General features: G+C 41.4%; 2 protein-coding genes across 2 annotated transcripts; both read left to right on the forward strand.

Annotated features, from left to right (window-relative positions):
* Nucleotides 1-20: 20 nt before the first annotated feature.
* On the forward strand, nt 21-7,000 carry DUSP19 (dual specificity phosphatase 19). Its single transcript, XM_054636493.2, has 4 exons — nt 21-326; nt 415-461; nt 1,754-1,906; nt 5,827-7,000. Exons 1-4 carry the CDS (start codon nt 107-109, stop codon nt 6,046-6,048), a joined length of 642 nt encoding a protein of 213 aa, XP_054492468.2. The 5' UTR covers nt 21-106; the 3' UTR covers nt 6,049-7,000.
* Nucleotides 7,001-7,726: 726 nt separating this feature from the next.
* Nucleotides 7,727-16,710, forward strand: NUP35 (nucleoporin 35). The gene is made up of 9 exons (XM_054636519.2): nt 7,727-7,882; nt 8,655-8,825; nt 10,814-10,941; nt 12,584-12,644; nt 13,246-13,390; nt 13,760-13,829; nt 13,921-14,049; nt 15,890-16,057; nt 16,414-16,710. The coding sequence occupies exons 1-9, from the start codon at nt 7,849-7,851 to the stop codon at nt 16,489-16,491; spliced, it is 984 nt and encodes a 327-aa protein (XP_054492494.1). The 5' UTR covers nt 7,727-7,848; the 3' UTR covers nt 16,492-16,710.
* Nucleotides 16,711-18,205: the final 1,495 nt, after the last annotated feature.

Below are 18,205 nucleotides of genomic sequence, written 5' to 3' on the forward strand. Positions count from 1 at the left end.
GCACCCGAGGCACCGCGGTACCGCCCCTGGGGCCGCGTCACGGGCGGCTCGGCACGGCACGGCACGGCGCGGCACGGCACGGCGCGGCACTGCCGGCAGTCGCGCCATGCACTCCCTCGCCCAGGAGATCCGCAGCTTCTCCAGGGCCAACCTGCGGAAGCAGCGCACCCGCGTCACCACGCTGACCGGCCGCAGGATCGTCGAGACGTGGCGCGGCGCCTGCCTGCACATGGAGGAGGAGGAGGAGGCGGCGCCCGGCGGCGGCTTCGTGCAGGACCTGAGCGCTGACCTGCAGGTCGGCGTGGTGAAGCCCTGGCTGCTGCTGGGTGAGTGCGCTGGGAGAGGGGAGCGATGCTCCAGCCGGGCGGGCGGGGGCTCGGTGCAGCTACGGGCACGCTCTGTCTCTCTCCGCAGGGTCGCAGGATGCTGCTCACGACCTGGAGACGATGAGGAAGCACAAGGTAGCATTTCGTGGGTGTACGGAGGCATCTCGCATAATGCGCGCAGCGCGTTTCTCCTGTAAATTAAAAATTCTGAAAAATCCTCTAGCGAATCTGAGAAAAAAAATGTATTCCACTTGTATTTTCAAGAGGCTGCTCCGTTTGCAGGTGGATGGGTTTCTGTTGGCTTCACGAGAAGCTGAATAGCTTTCAGAGCATCCCAGAATCTTCCAAGGGACTTCTGGAGATTATCTAGTCCAAACCCCCTGCCAAGGCAGGGTCACCCAGAGCACGTGGCACAGGGACGTCCAGGTGGGTTTGGAATGTCTCCAGGGGAGACCCTGTGACCTTCCTGGGCACCTGTTCCAGTGCTTGGCCACCCTCAATCTAAAGTCCTTCCTCATGATGAGGTGGAACTTCTTATATTTTGGTTTATGGCAATTGCTCATCATCCTGTTGCTAGGTACCACTGAGAAGAATCTTGCTTTCCTGCAAGAGTGATGATTGTGTAGAGCTGTTTAATGGAACAGATTCCTACACTGCCATAGGCATTTCCACTTCAGACACTAAGCAGCACCGTTCCCCCTTGCCTTATGTGGATTGACGAAACTAGAAAAACAAAGCAGCTTCTCTAAGTTTGTCCCACAATTTTGTCTTTTTACTCTAGTGCAGTAATGGGCTGATAAGGCCTTTGGACAGTGGTGGTTGTGCAGGACAGGGCATGCACCAGGTTGGCATCTGGTGCCATCTAAATGTCATTTTACTGTAACTTTAAATAATCCATAACCTGGCTGTAGGCTGGACAGAGCAGAGATGGCAGGAAGCCAGAGGTGGTGTTGCCTGCCAAGAACAGGAGTAGTTTACTCTGAAATCCTCCTGCTTCAGGAAATGTTTCTGGTCACTAACCAGAAGGAACATTAACATGATGGGTTAGAGCAGGCTTGAAATTTGGGTGATTGTTGGGTGGTCTGTGTTCTCATTCCTATTGCTTTCTCTTTTATTTTCCAACCATGTGATGAAAACTCCCTTTTCTGTTGAAAACCCATTTTTTAGTCTGTGTTTGAGCACTGATCTTTTCATTTCCTCTCAGAAAAACCCTGAGATTTATCACAGTATGTATTAGCACATTTCAAAACGTTGCTTGGAGAAAAGCATACCATAGACAACACATGTATGTAAAACTGAACTTTGCAGCAGTGTAAGGTAGAGTCTGTATATGCCTAAAGATTAATGCACCTTTGTTACTGCTCATTTTGCTTGCTATCTTCAGAAAATGCCTTTTTCTTTTCTTTTCTTTTCTTTTTTTGACTTAGGTCACTCACGTTCTAAACGTGGCATATGGAGTCCAAAATGCCTTCCTCGATGACTTTACATACAAGACCATTTCCATTCTGGACCTCCCAGAAACTGATATTACCTCCTATTTCCCTGAATGTTTTGAGTTTATTGAGAAAGCCAGGATCCAGGTACAGTCTATCAATAATTAATGTTAGTAGTTATCCTGTGTAGATTATTTATAACACTATGTAAGAACTAAAGCAGCTTCTTTTGTTAATATATGGTACCAAATAAATAGTTTGGCCATTGTCTTTTTAAATTTTAAATAGAAAATCCAAGTAATTTCTAAGCATTCCTAGAGACGTGGCACTGCTATAAATCCTCATTCCCTCCAGCACTGCTTTTCAGAATGACTGTCTTGAGTTTTAAAGAAATGCATCTTTAAAACAGTTGGACCAGGGCTTCATTTGAGATTACTCAACTGCATCCTAAATCCAAGTCACTACCCCTGACAAAAAGAAGTGAGGAAAATGTATTTCTCCATTGGGGATGTTGTTTTGGATTAGAAACCAGCCTGGATTAGAAGCAAGAAACAGAGCTTTTACAGATCTATGTGGTTTATCATCAGCTGTTCACCATCCTTGTGCATTTCATTATAGAATCATTGAAGGGTTTGGCTTGGAAGGGACCTTAAAGATTACCTAGCACCAACCCCCTGCCATGGGCAGGGACACCTCCCACCAGACCAGGCTGCACCAAGAAGATGCTATGAATCCACATACATACCAAGAATATCAGAAAATGTGCTAGTAGGCTTGGAGCCAAAAGGGATTTAACTGCTCACAAAATCCTGAAAGGATGTGACGTAGAAAATAGGCTGAAAAACCCTTCTGGGGCTGCTTGGCAGAGTTATCTGTAGCCCAGCTCAGAGCTGTTAAATTCAGGTTTAGTGTGTAATTTATGACAACCATTGTTTTGGAATCTAAACTATAACTCAACAACCAAACATTATTGGGTGTTATTTTACCATATCTGTCAGGTTCATTGTTTATGTAGATTGGGATAAAAGATGATCTTGCCCCAGTTTTCTTTGTGTCTCAGTGTTCTTTCCTTCTCTCATTTATAATTTACAAGCTATGTGATAACGTATTATCACTAAATGACCTTTTCAAAGTTTCTAATTACACTTTCCAGTTCATTTCTAAATGAGAGTTGCCATTCACAACTGCACAATTTTGCTTTCTGCCTCTGGTGTCTATATCTCAGTTACTGTTTTGTAGGTCAGGAGTTTACAGGAAAACTTTTACAACAACATTAAGTAGTTTTCTGATGGAAGAGGTGGATGAAAGAGAAGGTAATTGGTGGAATAGTTGTTCTCCAGGATCAGTTCAAAAAGCACATGATAGTGATATACAGAGACAGATCTCTAGGTGGTTTAAATTACTTTATTTACTTTGTCAAAATAGTGTTGAAAGAGCTTATGATAAATTGTGTCATGAAGTGTTCTTCTGTTGAAGTAACCACAGAGACACTACTGTTCTATCTCCTAAAATGGGAAGAGATGTTCACTGGTGAGAGAACATGATATATGAGAAATTATTTCTAGAACATGGTTAACTCCATGAAGGAAGTATGAAAGCATGTGAATTTGAGGATGCAAGTGAAGCCTGCACTGTTCTGTAAGTCATTGCCAGCTGGCTACTTGTAACAGGATTCACTTTACTAAAACTGTAATGGCTCGAGTCTCTAGACACCATGGCACAAATTCTGATACTGATCAGAGCTCAGCTTTTCTTCTAGGCTCCAACTTGGCAGGCAGGTTTTCCATGACACATTCAGTGACCCATGTCAAGTCATAATACTATGAATGAGGGATACTTTTTTAAAATGTTTAATATCTAATAATGAAACTTCTGAAGTCTTGTGTTTCCAAAGAGAAAATCTTTGCTTGTTCATGAACATCACTCCTTATTGCTCCCCCTATCTTTCCTAAGGGAAAAGCCTCAGTTCACTGCAAAGTAAAATGGATCTATAAGGAATTACATTAGTCTTCAACTTTACAAAAAACTTTATGCTTCTTTTAAATTTCTTCCCTTGATGAGGCTTTTTGCCCACTGTGCAGAACCATTGTATAATCACCTTTTCTGTTGGTGGAAGGTGATTTTGTTTCTCCATAAAAACTAAAAAAAACCCCAGCTTGGTCTTGAATCTGACATGATTCTTGCAAGTGCACAGACCATTTCAGAGTATCAGCATCAGAGCAAGGAGTTCTTGGTAAATACAGGTGAATTTCCTGTTTGCTGTCTGTTTCTCACTTTTATTCTGTATTCACAGCTAATACAAAATTAGTTAAGAATTGTTAAAGGTTAAAGGTTAAATTTGACATGCCAAATTCAGTTTTGTGTGAACTGTAAAAAATGGACTTCAGCAAGGAAAGATAAACATTCTCAGTATTAAAGTTGGTTTAATATTATGGCCCAGATTCATTAATGTTCAATAATTTTCAGGATTAATGAGCATCACTATATAATTTTTGGCAGTGTAAAGCAAACCAGTTACTTAAAAAGACAGACTTAAATGTGAAAGAGGGAAATAAAGCATGAACTGTACAAAGGAAAAGAAAAAAAAATTAAAGAGAGCAATTTCTAGCAGGCAGTGCACAGAAGATGTGATTTCCATTGCAAGGAAGGCTGTTACCATTATTTGCTGTGCTGGGATGCAGGAGCTTAGACTCTGTTCCTAGCTCTGTCATAATGTTGTGCCTCATTCTTCTAGTCTCAGCTTGGAATTTCTCCAACAAGGATAATAATATTCCATTCCACACCTCTTTGTCTTGTTATTTAAACTGGAAGATTTTTGCAGCATGAACCATTTTCTGGTCTGTGTGTCTGTTAAAATACCAGATAATTGTAGCTCCCAAATCTGTAACCTAAACTATTAAGTTCTTGAAAAGGAACCCTGGTCTTTAAAACACCTTTTTGTCTCTGGGTAAAATTCCCATTAAGTAACTTGTATCTGTAAAGGGCAGACAGAACAGGCTGTTTATATCTAGAATAGTTTTGCTGAGCCTCAAGTATCTGAGCACATCCTGCCATGTTTCAGTATTTTCATTCAGAATATGGAAGTGCTGAGGGTTTGGTGGTCTCTTTTTGTGTCAAAGGGGCTTTTCCAGATCACAGTCTGATATACAAACATGACAACATCAGAAAGCCTGGGCCTTGCAAACATTGTAACACGTGCAAAGACTAGATTGTCTAGTAGTCTTTGTATTAATTTGGGCTCGTTATTTCTTAACAAAACTTGCAGTGTTTAAAAAGAGCCATTCAGGTGTCTCAAAGGTTGTGAGGGAAATGTTTAAGTAGGATAAAACCCATTAATTTTATATGTAATTCAGGATAAGCCTGAATTCAAACCCCAGAAGCATTTGTGAGTTTATGGGAGGTTGAGTAGTTTTGGATTTTGCACCCTAGTGCCCAGTTAAGGGGCCTTAGTTGCATCAGTGGTGTGGTGGGAAGGGAGAGATCTGTTGCAAATCACACAATGTCTTTTCTAATTTTTCTGTTCCTGTGCATGATCCCTGTTATCCAGAATCTTCCCTGCAGAGTGCACAAGAAACATGCAACTGGGACTACAAGATGTTCCAAAATCTGCCTCTGTGCCCAGCTCTTGGCTGCCTTGCTATGTCTTTAACCTTTAACAAGATACTGTCAAGTACCTTTCCACATTGGAAATAAAATCTATTTCAAAATTGGCAGTCAATTAGATCAGATACTTCAGTATCTCAGGTGTCTGTGATTTGGTTTTTACGTTAACAGGCTGCTGTAAGGCCTCAGGAAGAAGGAAAAACGATGTGTTTTAGTTCTGTGGTATGAATTAAGTTTGACAAATTTGGTAATAATAAAGCATTTTTGAATAGAAAAATACTCAATTTCATGTTTATGTCACACTTCTATCTTTGGACTTACTTATATGTGTAAGTATTTACTTTGAGCTCAGCAAGGAGCTTTCAATAAGTCTTACAATAATTTTATGTAAAGTTTCTTACATTTGTAATCTGCCTAATGAATATCCTTATGTTAATAACTTACATTTCATTTCTTTCTTGGAGGATGGCGTGGTGCTGGTTCACTGTAATGCAGGAGTCTCCCGTGCAGCAGCTGTAGTCATTGGTTTTCTAATGAATTCAGAAAGACTGAGCTTTGCCAGAGCCTTTTCCTTGGTGAAAAATGCAAGGCCTGCAGCTTGTCCAAATCCTGGCTTCATGGAGCAGCTCCACAAGTACCAAGAACAGATTTTAAAGACAAATGGAAGCATAAACAATCATGACTGATCCAAAGAGAGAAGTGAAATTATGTGTTTTGACTATACAGGAAGAGATATTGGATGTATTTTAATGTCATTCTGAAATCCCCTTTCACATGTGCATTTTCAAGTCTTTATATATTTTTTTTCTTACCCTCCTTTGACCCTGTTTTTTCCAACATGTCATCAAAAGGCCAAATGGTGTTGTACTGACTTCAGAGAAGTTTTGCCTACAACAAGAGCTCTAATAAAAAGATACAGCTCAGTTTTCCTTGAAATATTAGAAAACAATAGAATGATGGTTTGCTCACTGAACCATCAGAAAATGCAGGTAATAGAGAAAGGAAGTAAAATAACTGAGGTAAGTTGCTTTCTTTCCAAATCTGTGCATTCCTAGTTGGTTGTAAAATCAAGATAATACAATGTTCATATAATGAAGTACGCTGATATTAGATTTTTAAATTATATTGCAACTATACATGATATTACTGAATTTTGTGGGCTAGCCAGCCATTATTCTTTTTTAATTAAAACTATGGTCTTTTGAGGATGCTCAAAATGCATAGGATGCTTTAATGCTTTGTGTATTTCTGTTGTTTCTCATCTAGTAGTGGTTTGAAGTGCACTAGCATGATGAGTCCAGTCTTGGAACTAGCAGGGTTTTTTTTTCCTGTACACCATTTCAGTAGAGATACAAAAAATGTTAATAATGATCTGTCTCTGCTCATGCTCCTCTTTTCTTCTCATCTGGTTCTCATGTGCTGCCCCCTCACTCCATTCCACATCATATGTAAAGAACAGATCATAGGATGTGTAATTTTGTCTTCCTGAGAGATCCCAGGCTGAAATTACTGTTTTAATATGCTTTTAAAAACAGTATCTACAAGATTTTAATAGTATTTTGTGGCCTTTATGCCAGCTCTTAATGATTTGATATATTAATATGCAACAAAATAAAGAGAACACTGTGTTTGGATAAATTGTGTGCTAAACTGATTTTAAATGTTTGGTTTCAAGATTGGTGTTCTGTCCTGGTACCAGTAGTTTGAACTGTAGCACATTGTTGTGTTTGAACCAAGACCTCTTTTGTTCTCAATGTGAATTGCTCCAGAACACATAGTGACAGGACAAGGGGGAATGGATTCAAAGAGGGAATAGATTAAGATTAGATTATTTACCCTGAGGGTGGGCAGGCCCTAGCACAGGTTACCCAGAGAAGCTGTGGCCGCCCCATCCCTGGAAGTGCCCAAGGCCAGGTTGGACAGGGCTCACTGGGGTAGTGGAAGGTGTTTTACCCATGGCAGCGGGTGGAGCTGGATGAGCTTCAAGATCCCTTCCAAGCCGACCCATTCCACGATTCTATGCTAAACCTTAATGCGGGGATCAGGCAACCATCGCTGTCCGTGGTCACTGACCCCCGTATCCGCGGGGGAGCAGCTCATTGCCTTGTCCCGGCGGCCGCCGGCAGCCTGGGCACTGACCGACACCCTTTCCCTGGGGAAGGCAGGGTAGGGAGGCCGTTCCGAGTTCCCAGCCGCGGGAGCAGCCCAGGACCAGCCCTTGGCAACAGCGACCGCGATTCCCTCAGCTCCGTTCGCAACCCGCCCCTCCCTGAGCGACCGTTTGCCAGGGAGCCCTGAGGGGACCGACCGGCACAAGCCGATGCTGGGCCCCGACACCCTCACCCCATGACGGGGCTCTGCCCGCCCCGCTTTGTCCCACCATGTGATGGGGAGGGTCGGAAGTGACGACGGCAGGAAGCTCCGTGCGGTTTGAAAGCGCCTGGCGGAGCCGCCGCCGCCGCCGCATTCCCGCCCTCCTGGCCGACATGGCCGCCTTCGCTATGGAGCTGCCGCCCGCAGGTGACCTGGGCCCGCGGCTCCCCCGGCCCGCGCCGCGCTCCGGCTCCGCTGGGCGCCCTTCAAGGGGCTGCGCTGCCCGGCCCGGCCCGGCCGGGGGCGCCCCGCGGGTTCCCGGGCGCTGCCTGCGCCCCTGTGAGGGTTGTGGGGCCGGGGCCGAGCCCCTGCGCTGGGCGGGGGTGTGGATGCTGCTGGGAGACGGCGCCGGGAAGGGGCGGTTCGCGATGGGGTGATGCGAAAGGAGAGCGGGGTTAGATCGATCGGTCGCCACTTGAAATTGCGAAAAATACAACATTGTGATAAACTCGGTTTACCTGTAAAATGAATGACGAAACCGCCTTTGGTCTCATCAATACAAGTGAGTATCTCCGAGGCGGGTGCCAAGAGGATGGTGCCACGCTCTTTTCGGTGTTGCCCAGCGACAGAGAGAGGAGTAATGGCCATAAACCAAAACAAGAAGTTCTGTCTCAGCGTGAGGAGGAACTTCTTGTAGCCGAGCCCTGGACCAGGCTGCCGAGGGAGGCTGTGGAGTCTCCCTTTCTGGAGACATTCCAAACTCACGTTTCTGTGTACCTGCTCTGGGTGACCCTACCTTGGCACCGGGTTTGGAGTAGATGGTCTCCAGAGGTCCTTTCCAACCCTAACAGTTCTAGGATTCTGTGATCTTAATCACTTACTGTGTCTTGTGTTATGTTTCTTTCATAGAGCCCACAATGGAAAAAACTGCCTTTGTCTTTCTCTTTCACTTTTTCATATTTTAAAATTTTGTTTTCAGGAGCTGAACCAATGACTCTTGGCTCCCCGACATCTCCAAAACAAGGAACTAGTGCTCAATTCCTCCCTGGGTTTTTGATGGGTGACTTACCTGCACCAGTGACTCCGCAGCCACGTGCTTTATACGGCCCTTCAATCGGTGTCATGGAAACAAGGTCTCCACTGCTTGCAGGTCAGAATTTGTTGAATGTTGGAAAATTGTCCTGAAAGCAAAAAAAATTGGTTTGTTTCATTGTTCTGCATGACTGCTGCAGACTTGAATCCTTATAGTTTTAGTTCTTTCTGTAAGCAAACTCCACTGATTGAGTAAGTGGTGAACTCAGTGTATTCAATTATAATAAATGTTTTAAATGTGACAGTTTTGGTATCAGGAAAATTTTGTTTTACGAGGAAGGTAATAAACCTCTCCTAATACAGAATCAATTTACACAACTTTTTACAAGTCAGTTGCACTTACATTGATGTTGAAAACAGAGATACCTGCTGGCAAACGAAATACAGCTTGTGCAAACTGCTGATTTCTTTGCAGAAATTTTTCTATTTCTTTGAATTCTAAAAGGCCACTTAACAGATTTTCAAACTTAAAAAAACTGGAGGGAGAAAAACTGAAAATCAACTTCTTAATTAGCATCTAGTGATTGTTGCTAAACTCTTGATGTCTGCTGTCATTGGACTGGAGTAGTGACTTCTCCTAGCTGTAGATGCTCATTTCTCTTCAACCACCTAATTAATCAGACTAGGAGAGGTTCTTACCCATGTTAGTATTGTACATCTATTTTCTTCTCTGAGAAGAATCAATGAGTAGTTGACATGCCATGGGTGATCTTGGCTTTTGTACTAAATCAGTTGGCATAATTTAACATCTGATGGTGTTAATATGCTAGTCATTTTGAAGGAAAAATTGAGGATTAAAGTACTGCAAGAATTTCTCTTAATGAAATATTCTCTTCTTTGAATGTCAGGCTGGATTGGACTCAATGATCTTTCCAGGTCCCTTCCAAATTAAAATGTTCCATAGTTGGAGGTTTGCTGGTCTTCTGCTTCTTGCTCTTATCTGCCTGCCCTTACACATCTGGGAACAAACCTCTTAGGAAAATATTTATGAAATTGAAAGTAATCATGTGAATTTCACCAAATGGTTTTTTAAAGGGTTTTTTATAGCCTCAGAGTATCAATTTTAGGAAGAGAGGAGCTAGTAAGGTACTGACACAAACTTCCCAAAGGAAGTGATCAAGTACATCACTTAAATTGCAAACCTTGATGGGAGAGTGCTTTACATAATGCACATTATTCCATGTAACAGTAGCAGTTCTTGTATGTGTTAAATAGTTCATAGTAGAGCCTCGAGGCTCAGAATTTAAGATTGGAAAAGCTTGGTTTCCAAACATTTTGCAAATGAAAACTTGATGCAAACTACTTTTTTTTCCCCTGGGGTAAATCCACACAAAGGGTTAAGATAGGTCAAGTTCTTTCAAGAAGTTTACTTCCCTGTTATATTGGAAGTCCCCAAGTTTACAAAATGGGAGGGCAGCTGGTTTAACTTCATCCTGTCTATATACAAGCTAGTCCTTGCTCTCAAGAGCTTACACTTTTATTTTATATGAAATTAGATAAGAAGCCAAGGAATTTGGACAGTGGGAATGTGACAGTAATGTGCAATGTCTCTGTGCATTTTGGTATGGTTCAAATTTTATAAATCTCAATTTTTATATATCTCAATTTTTAAAATTCTTGCTTTTGTGTCTGTACTATGGGCAAGTTAGTCTCTCAAACAATTAAAATAGATTTCTAGCTTGGCTTAAAATTGAAAGATACAGCCATGCTCAGGACTTCAGAGAAAGAACATGTAAACAGTGAATATAATGGGTTAATAAGAGGTCTTAAAGTTCTAAATAATACTTCTGTATTATTAACAATAATACTTCTATATTATAAACAGGATGCTGTGTGAGACATCTGTGATGTTCCTACCTAGAGCATTCAAACCTGAACAGTTTGGTAGGACAGATGGCTCTGCAAACCTCCAGTGAAACCATCAAGTCTCAACAACAATCAACATGAGAGCATGGCTGAATGTATTATTGAAGTTTCAAGAACAAGTAGCACCAAAGCAAAATGACAAGTTTTCTCATGCTCTTCTTTTGTTCCTTTGAATTGCAGGAGGGTCTCCCCCACAACCTGTAGTCCCTTCACATAAGGATAAAGGTGGTGCTCCACCTGTTAGAAGCATATATGATGAGTTGTCTAGTCCTGGGCTTGGATCAACACCTCTGTCCTTAAAGAGAACAGTAAGTGTCTTCAGCACTGGCCTGTTCTTAGCAGAAGATGTGAGGCAGCTCACTGCCTCAGTGAATTCTCTAACTTAGCTGTAGAAACTGTTGCAGCAAAATGAGTGTTGAGCCTAGAGATCATGCTGTTGTTTAGTATGGATTGTTTGGTGTACCTGTTCCTGTTCAAACAAGAGCTGTGGTCATGAAGCAGTTTCCTGTTACTGCCAATTCTCAGTTCAGCAGCAAATGAAAAATGCAAGTGATTCTCAGTTATGCAAGTCAGTTATGTTCTCAAATTCAGCTTTGTTTATCAGCTTTTCATTTTCTTGTGAGTTTATTGGGCTGCTGATTGCCAGAAGGACCCTTCCACAACCTGAAAGGAGCTTGTAGCAAGGTAGAGGCTGGTCTCTTCTCCCAGGTAACAAGTAATAGGACAAGAGAAAATGGCCTCAGGTTACACCAAAAGAAGTTTAGATTGGATATCAGGAAACATTTCTTCACTGAAAGGGTGGTCAGGCATTGGAACAGGCCACTTAGGGAAGTGTTAGAATTGCCATCTTTGAAAGTGTTCAAAAATGTGTGCAAGTAGCACTTGGGGACACAGCTTAGGGGTCAAGATAGCAGTGTTAGGTTAATGGTTGGACTCGATCTGAGATCTTTTCCAACCTTAATAATTCTGGGTTTCTGTGATTACCTTTTAGAAGGCAATGGAGGCACTTATGGAAACAGAAGGATTTTTTTTCTGAATAAAGTATCTAATCAAACAGTTGGGGTTAATTTTGAAGGAGAAACACTGAACTTTCTATGAGCTAAATTTTATAATAATCTCTGCTGCTTAACTAACTAATGAAGCATTACTAAGGTCCTTTTTCACTGAACTCTTCTGATGCAAGGAGAACACTTTAAACTGAATGAGCAGTCTTTGTATTGAGTGTTGCCTTCTGAAAAGTTTATTCTGAAAGCTGAGGTTCTCTGTAAAGGACAGAATCCTTCACAGAGCGTCTTCAAGGACTGGATGTTAAATTTCAAAAAATGTTGAGCAGCTATGAGAACCTATGTTGCTAGGTCTACAGGTATCTCCAGGCTGTTTGATCTTGAATCTAAGAAATGCCATAATTCAGGCTAAAAGTAGACTAAAATTGTTTTGAGTGTTGAAATCATATTTTAAAAAATAAACAACTGCTACCATCTAAAACTCAAAGTATTCTTTCCTTCTATGCACTAAATAGTTGAGCAGGAAAGTAAGTCTAGTAATAGTCTCCATAGAAGGGAAGGTTATGTTCCCATGATTTCTGAACCCTTTAGGCAGTGAAAAGGCTGATAAAATTAGGATACTAATATCCTTCCCATCAGGATGCATATGAATGTGTGAATTATTACAGTGCAGCAGTAGTGCATTGAACTATTCTAAGAAGGTTTCTGATTATTGATACTTAAAGCTACTTTGTTTCACAAAGCATATGTAAAATATGCTGTCAAATAACTTTTCATTAATAGCTCTTGGTAATCTTTTGTTAAATATACATGCAAATATCTGTTCTCTAAAAAGCTAAGAATAACTTAAGGCAAATAATTAATATTATTACCTGAATGTTTAAATCACTTGATCTGAGCAGTATACCTATAAGAATAATTTGTTCCTTTCTGTATATTAATACAGGCCAGCTTTAGTTTATCACAGAGCCCATCCACTGGAATTCTGCCATCAACTCCAGGAGCAGGTAGATGTCCTGTCAAAATTTCTGTTCTCTTTTCTTACTGCTTTCTTTAATACAGAAAAATCATCACTGTTCAAGCTACATCAGTTCCTTGCTAGTTTATGAAGAGGTGGTGTATTTGTTAGCTTTTCAAAAGGTGTGTGGGTATGAGTAGGAAATAATTATTTATTCTGAGACTGAGTTTCAAGCAGCTTTTCTTGTTCCCTGTTCCAAATGTGGTGTTGAACTGAGCACAGAGGTGGTTGTAATTGAGTGAAGAAGCTGAGATTGATGGATTGCCTTCCATCTTCACAAGGTTTGATATCTTGTGTATGAACTGGTGGCTTCTTGCTAAGCTTTATTGTGTTGGCCTGTTCCTATTTGGCAACTGTATGAAGCTATTGGTGTTTTGAAGTTGAAGAGAACACTAGGTTGCTAGTCATAGAAACTTCCTAGTGTGTTTGCAGATGTGAAGTTATGATTGACTTACTTGTTCTGTTGTGAGTAAATCCCCATCAAACTCTTCCACATCCAAGTGAAATGCTTGACACTGAATTGATTCTTTTCTAATAAACCTCTGTCTTGCAAAAGAAATCTGTTCAGCAATATCATTTCAATTTAACAGCTTCTTCAAGCATGTTCAGCCCTGCAAGTATTGGGCAGCCTAAGAAGACTACTCTATCTCCTGCTCAGCTGGATCCTTTTTATACTCAAGGTGATTCCCTTACTTCAGAAGATCAACTCGATGACACATGGGTAACTGTATTTGGGTAAGTTGATTTCCAAAGTATTGGAAAAACCTGGGTGAAGTCTTTGGAGCATACAAGAAAAATACTTGGGCATTGATGTTGTCTGGCATTGGTATGTGCTGCAAGTACAGCTATGGTTAAAGCAAGCAAACACATACATTTCAGTTAGCCATCTTAAATTGAGCTACACATTATTTTTTCTAGTTAGAAAGGCACCATTCTGCTGTTGGGGTGTGTGCTGAAGTGCCTAGAAGGTGGTATTTCTCAAGTCACTGCTTCTGATATTACAGTGCTCTCTTCTGCATTTCTGTAAATGCTTCATAGGGTTGTATCTTAACACCTGAATTCTTAAACCACTCAATTTTATGAGTACTTTTTTCTGTCTTTCAGATTTCCTCAAGCATCAGCTTCCTATATTCTACTACAGTTTGCTCAGTATGGAAACATATTAAAGCATGTGGTATGTCTTAGTTTGACACTTATGTCAGAAAACATTGTGAATTAAGCATTTAAAAAACTACATTTCACAATTTTCACTTGATCTCATTCAGATGTCCAACACAGGAAACTGGATGCATATTCGTTATCAGTCTAAGCTTCAAGCCCGGAAAGCCTTAAGCAAAGATGGAAAAGTTTTTGGTGATTCTATCATGATTGGTGTCAAGCCTTGTATAGAAAAAGTAAGTTAATAGTTGCTTTTAGTTCAAAGGCACTCTGCTTTTGGCCTTGCTTTTTATTTTCCCTGATGTGTTTAATTTTTTTTCTTTTGGAATTGCAAACTGTAGGTAGTTCATCTATATAGATATAGTCTGTTACACATTCACATAAGTTTTTCCTTAAATACATGCCCACATTTCCTGCTGAGAAGGACCATGATGAGCACTCTCTGTGCTCTTGGGAAGTTACAATGCACACAATTATATTGCTGTACGAGATGAGGAAGTGAAACCATCATGTAAAACACAATTCACATAAGTTTCCTGACTGGAATTTAGGGCCTGCAGTAGATACCTAATGGCAGATTAAGACTGTGGCTGCTCCTAATGGTATCTCTCTATTTTTTATGTGACTATGTGCTTCTGGCTCTTGAATTTATCTTAGTACTTTGGATTGAAAATTTGTTAGCGAGGAAATCCCAATCGTGTTCTCCCACCTGCCCCTATAAAAACATGTCACTCTCTTGTAAGTAGTAGCTGGGGGTAGACATGGCTGTCTTGTAGTCTTAATATTAACATGAGTTATTAATGTCTAGGTATTGGCAATATCCTGACCTTTAACACTTGTAGCCCTTTGCACTGGGTACTGTACATTAGCTTAAGAAAATAACAGTCATTCCTCAGTCATTGTGCACAGATTATTTTTTTTGGTCTCCTTTAAGGATATATGATACTAAAGAGTAATGTAAGCTTTCTGATGTAAACTATTCTGAGAAGGCAGCATTAGAAACTGAACTTGCAATTACTGAAGTTTTAGCAGACTGAAACATTTCTTACACTCAATAAAATTCAGAAACAAGTACTTCTATGGCCCTTTTCTCTGTGGGCTTCTGCTGGAGGTCTGTCCATGCCAGTGACACCATGTCCTCTTTTGGTGTCACTTTGTATCCATGAATGAATTGCCTGTAAGCTGAAGCTCTAGGAGTAATGATCTAAGACATAATTGCCAGGCATCTGATCTTCATTACTTTTGAATTCTCATTATGTCTTCTGTGGATAATATTCACTTTCATATACCAATAAATAAACCCATAGTCATTCATTTGTATTTTTGGAGGCAAAAGATTTCAGGAGACTAATTCATTGAAGGATTGCTTTTGGTAAGACTTTCCTGCAGCTGAAAACTAGATATGATGGATTTGCCATCAGCACTTAGGCTTCTGATTTAAAAGGATTAGTCAGTTCCATGGGTTCCCCTTGTGCTAAGCAGAGCCAGCTGCACACCCACCATGTGCACCAGTCCTATTGTTTCTTTTGCAAAGTGCTCTTCTACCAAACGTGCTGCTGAATTTCTGCTGTCTTTAGGCTGGTTGAATCCTATGCTCCACTGAGTCTAAATGCACCAAATCACATGTCCCCAGGCTGGTTGTTATTTACCATCTTGTTTTCTCTGGTTTGTTGTGGAACTTGTGGTTCCCATCAAGTCACCTCCTACCTCTTCCATTCTACATGCATTCCTTTCTAAACATGAGCTCCATAAAAATGGAGCCTTGAAGTTTGATTGCATTTCCTTTTCTATTTGATTCTCTACATTGTTTAACTTGACTGACACTCAGTACAGACAAAGAACAGATTCCAACCTTGCACTACTTTGCAGTGTCATCATTCAACATGTAAATGATTGCAGTGAGGAAAATGCTTGGTGGTCATTTGTACCTGTATGTTCTGTACTGACACACCTTTTATCTTTTGGGATCCAACTATGTTCTATCCAAAAAATTCAAATAGTAGATAATTTTAGATGATAAAGGTTGGAATACTGCTTTTCAGAATTTGTTTACATTATATTAACCCTCTATTTAAGAGTGTGATGGAAAACTTGGAAAGAAGCTCTACATCCTCAATGTCTTCGATTTTCACTCCACCTACAAAATCTGCTGGCACACCAACACAACCTGCAAATTACAGTGCAAGGATTTCCACCATGAGACCTCTGGCAACAGCATATAAGGCTTCCACTAGTGACTATCAGGTATTTTAAGGGAAACAGAAACATGTGTTTTTGTCTTGTCTCCCCTTACCTCTATGAGGCTGTGCAGACATTAGCTTCAATGTGACCTTTACCTTTTGCTGTCAGTTCTTTAATGATGTGGTTCCAGTACAAGCTCAGTCTGTTCAGTCTCTAAAATAATAATAAAACAATACTCAATTAATGACTTGGTACTTTTCCAGGGATTAAGGGGTTGTTTGAAGAGATTTCAAACATATTTTGTCAAAATACAGTAGCACTTAGGAGAAGAAGAAAAAAATGCTTAGTGTAAAAACTATTAACTACATGTTGACTGATGCTCTGTATTTTCTCTTTTTGTTTTTCTCCCTGCCTTGTAGGTGGTTTCTGACAGACAAACTCCTAGGAAAGATGAAAGTCTTGTATCTAAAGCAATGGAATATGTTTTTGGCTGGTAATATAGAAGAGGAAGTAACACACTAAGCTGGTCAGGGTTTGAACTATGCTACTGGCATTTGTAGTTAGTTGTATAACTACTGGTGGCAGTATTTTATCTTACATAGCACCTGGTATGCCTTCAGTTTATTCAGAAGACATGTAGCTTGCACTTTAAATGATGGCAGTGGACACATGGTTTTACAAACTGAGTAAGTGTAAATAAAAGTGCTTTACCCCTGTTTGTTGTCTGATGGCATGATTGTGAAAAAATTCTGTCTCATTCAGAAAAGCTGTCTGAAGCCAGCAGCCTGTCAGTTCCCTGAGGGAGAGGTGGGCAGGACTGCAATACATCATTTTATTCAGCCTCTAATCAATGACTGTGCCTTTGGTTGTGTTTAAAGCCAAAGGGGGAGCTGCTGTCTCCAGTGCAACAAAACTCCTTCCTGAGCTGAAAAGTTTTCTAGCAGCGCTGGGAGGTCAGGCTGCTCTTCCCCAACTCCCTGTTTCCAACTGCAGAAGGTTTGTGTGTGCTCTTCCCTTAAGGCAGCTGAGGGCAGCTTCTGTCTGTGCAAGCTCTGGTGGCTTTGGGATGGATGCAGAGGACCTCAAGGAAGGCCAGAGGAGGCCAGCAAGGACCAGGAAGTGGTCCAAGAACTGGAGCATTTCACTGATAGGCTGGGAGAACTGGGAACGTTCAGCCTGAAGAAGGCTCCAGGGAGCCCTTAGGGCCCTTTCCAGTGCTTAAAGGGGCTCCAAGAGAGCTGGAAAAGAACTTTGGGAAAGAGCCTGGAGGGACAGAGAGAATGGCTTCCCACTTCCAGAGAGTGGCTTTAGATGGGATATTGGGAAAGTCCTGTTCTATTTCTTTGAGCTACAAAATCTAATCAGCTGATATATTCACATTAGATCAAAATCCAGAGGAGGGAAGGTAAAGATGGATTAGTCCAATCGTAATGGAAGGTGTCCCTGCCCACAGCCAGGCCACTGGAACTACAGGATCTTTAAAATACTTTCCAACACAAACTGCTGGGGGATTCTGTGATTCTCAAAGCTGAGAGCAAAACTACAATTGTCCTCAAGTTCTCAACTGCTGAGCAAACATCACAGCAGCAAAGGAGTTTTAGGACTCCAGCTTAGCCTTATATAGTCACTTACCAGTCTCAAATTCAGCATCTTTGTTGTCACTGCAGACTCTGGAATTAGTGCAAGTTCCTTATCCCAACATTAGGTAGCCCAAAGGCAGCAGAACAGGCACTGGCAGAGCCAGAGGAGCTCTTTCTTGCTGGAGAAAGCCACATATTTAAACTGCAAAAGGGTAGATTTGGGTTAGATGCTCTTGCAAGCACCTTCCAAGACTCTCCACTGTGCACAGAGCACTTTTCATGCCTGTTCTGAACAGTCTTTTGAAAATAGAGCACAACCTGGCTCTGGGATCAGCAAACCCCAAACACAGGAAGAGGGAGAAGCAGCAGCTGTTTTGCAGCCATGCCCAAGAGAGACTGGAAGGGTCTCCTCCCTCTGGTCTCACTTCCTTGGGTTCCTAACTGTGTACGAGGCAGGAGCTGTAATTCCTCAGTTGTGGGGAACAGAACTGCACCCAGGACCCCAGCAGTGCCAGAGCACGCTCCGTACAGCAGGACAGTCGTGTGTAAGCCCCTGTACTGCTGCTTCATTTGCTTCCTTTTTAGTACACCTAAAGCTCACTGTAAATCAGGGTGGTCTCTGGTTCTGCCT

This window comes from Agelaius phoeniceus, chromosome 7 (genome assembly GCF_051311805.1).
Source record: "Agelaius phoeniceus isolate bAgePho1 chromosome 7, bAgePho1.hap1, whole genome shotgun sequence".
In the NCBI taxonomy this organism is placed as follows: domain Eukaryota; kingdom Metazoa; phylum Chordata; class Aves; order Passeriformes; family Icteridae; genus Agelaius; species Agelaius phoeniceus.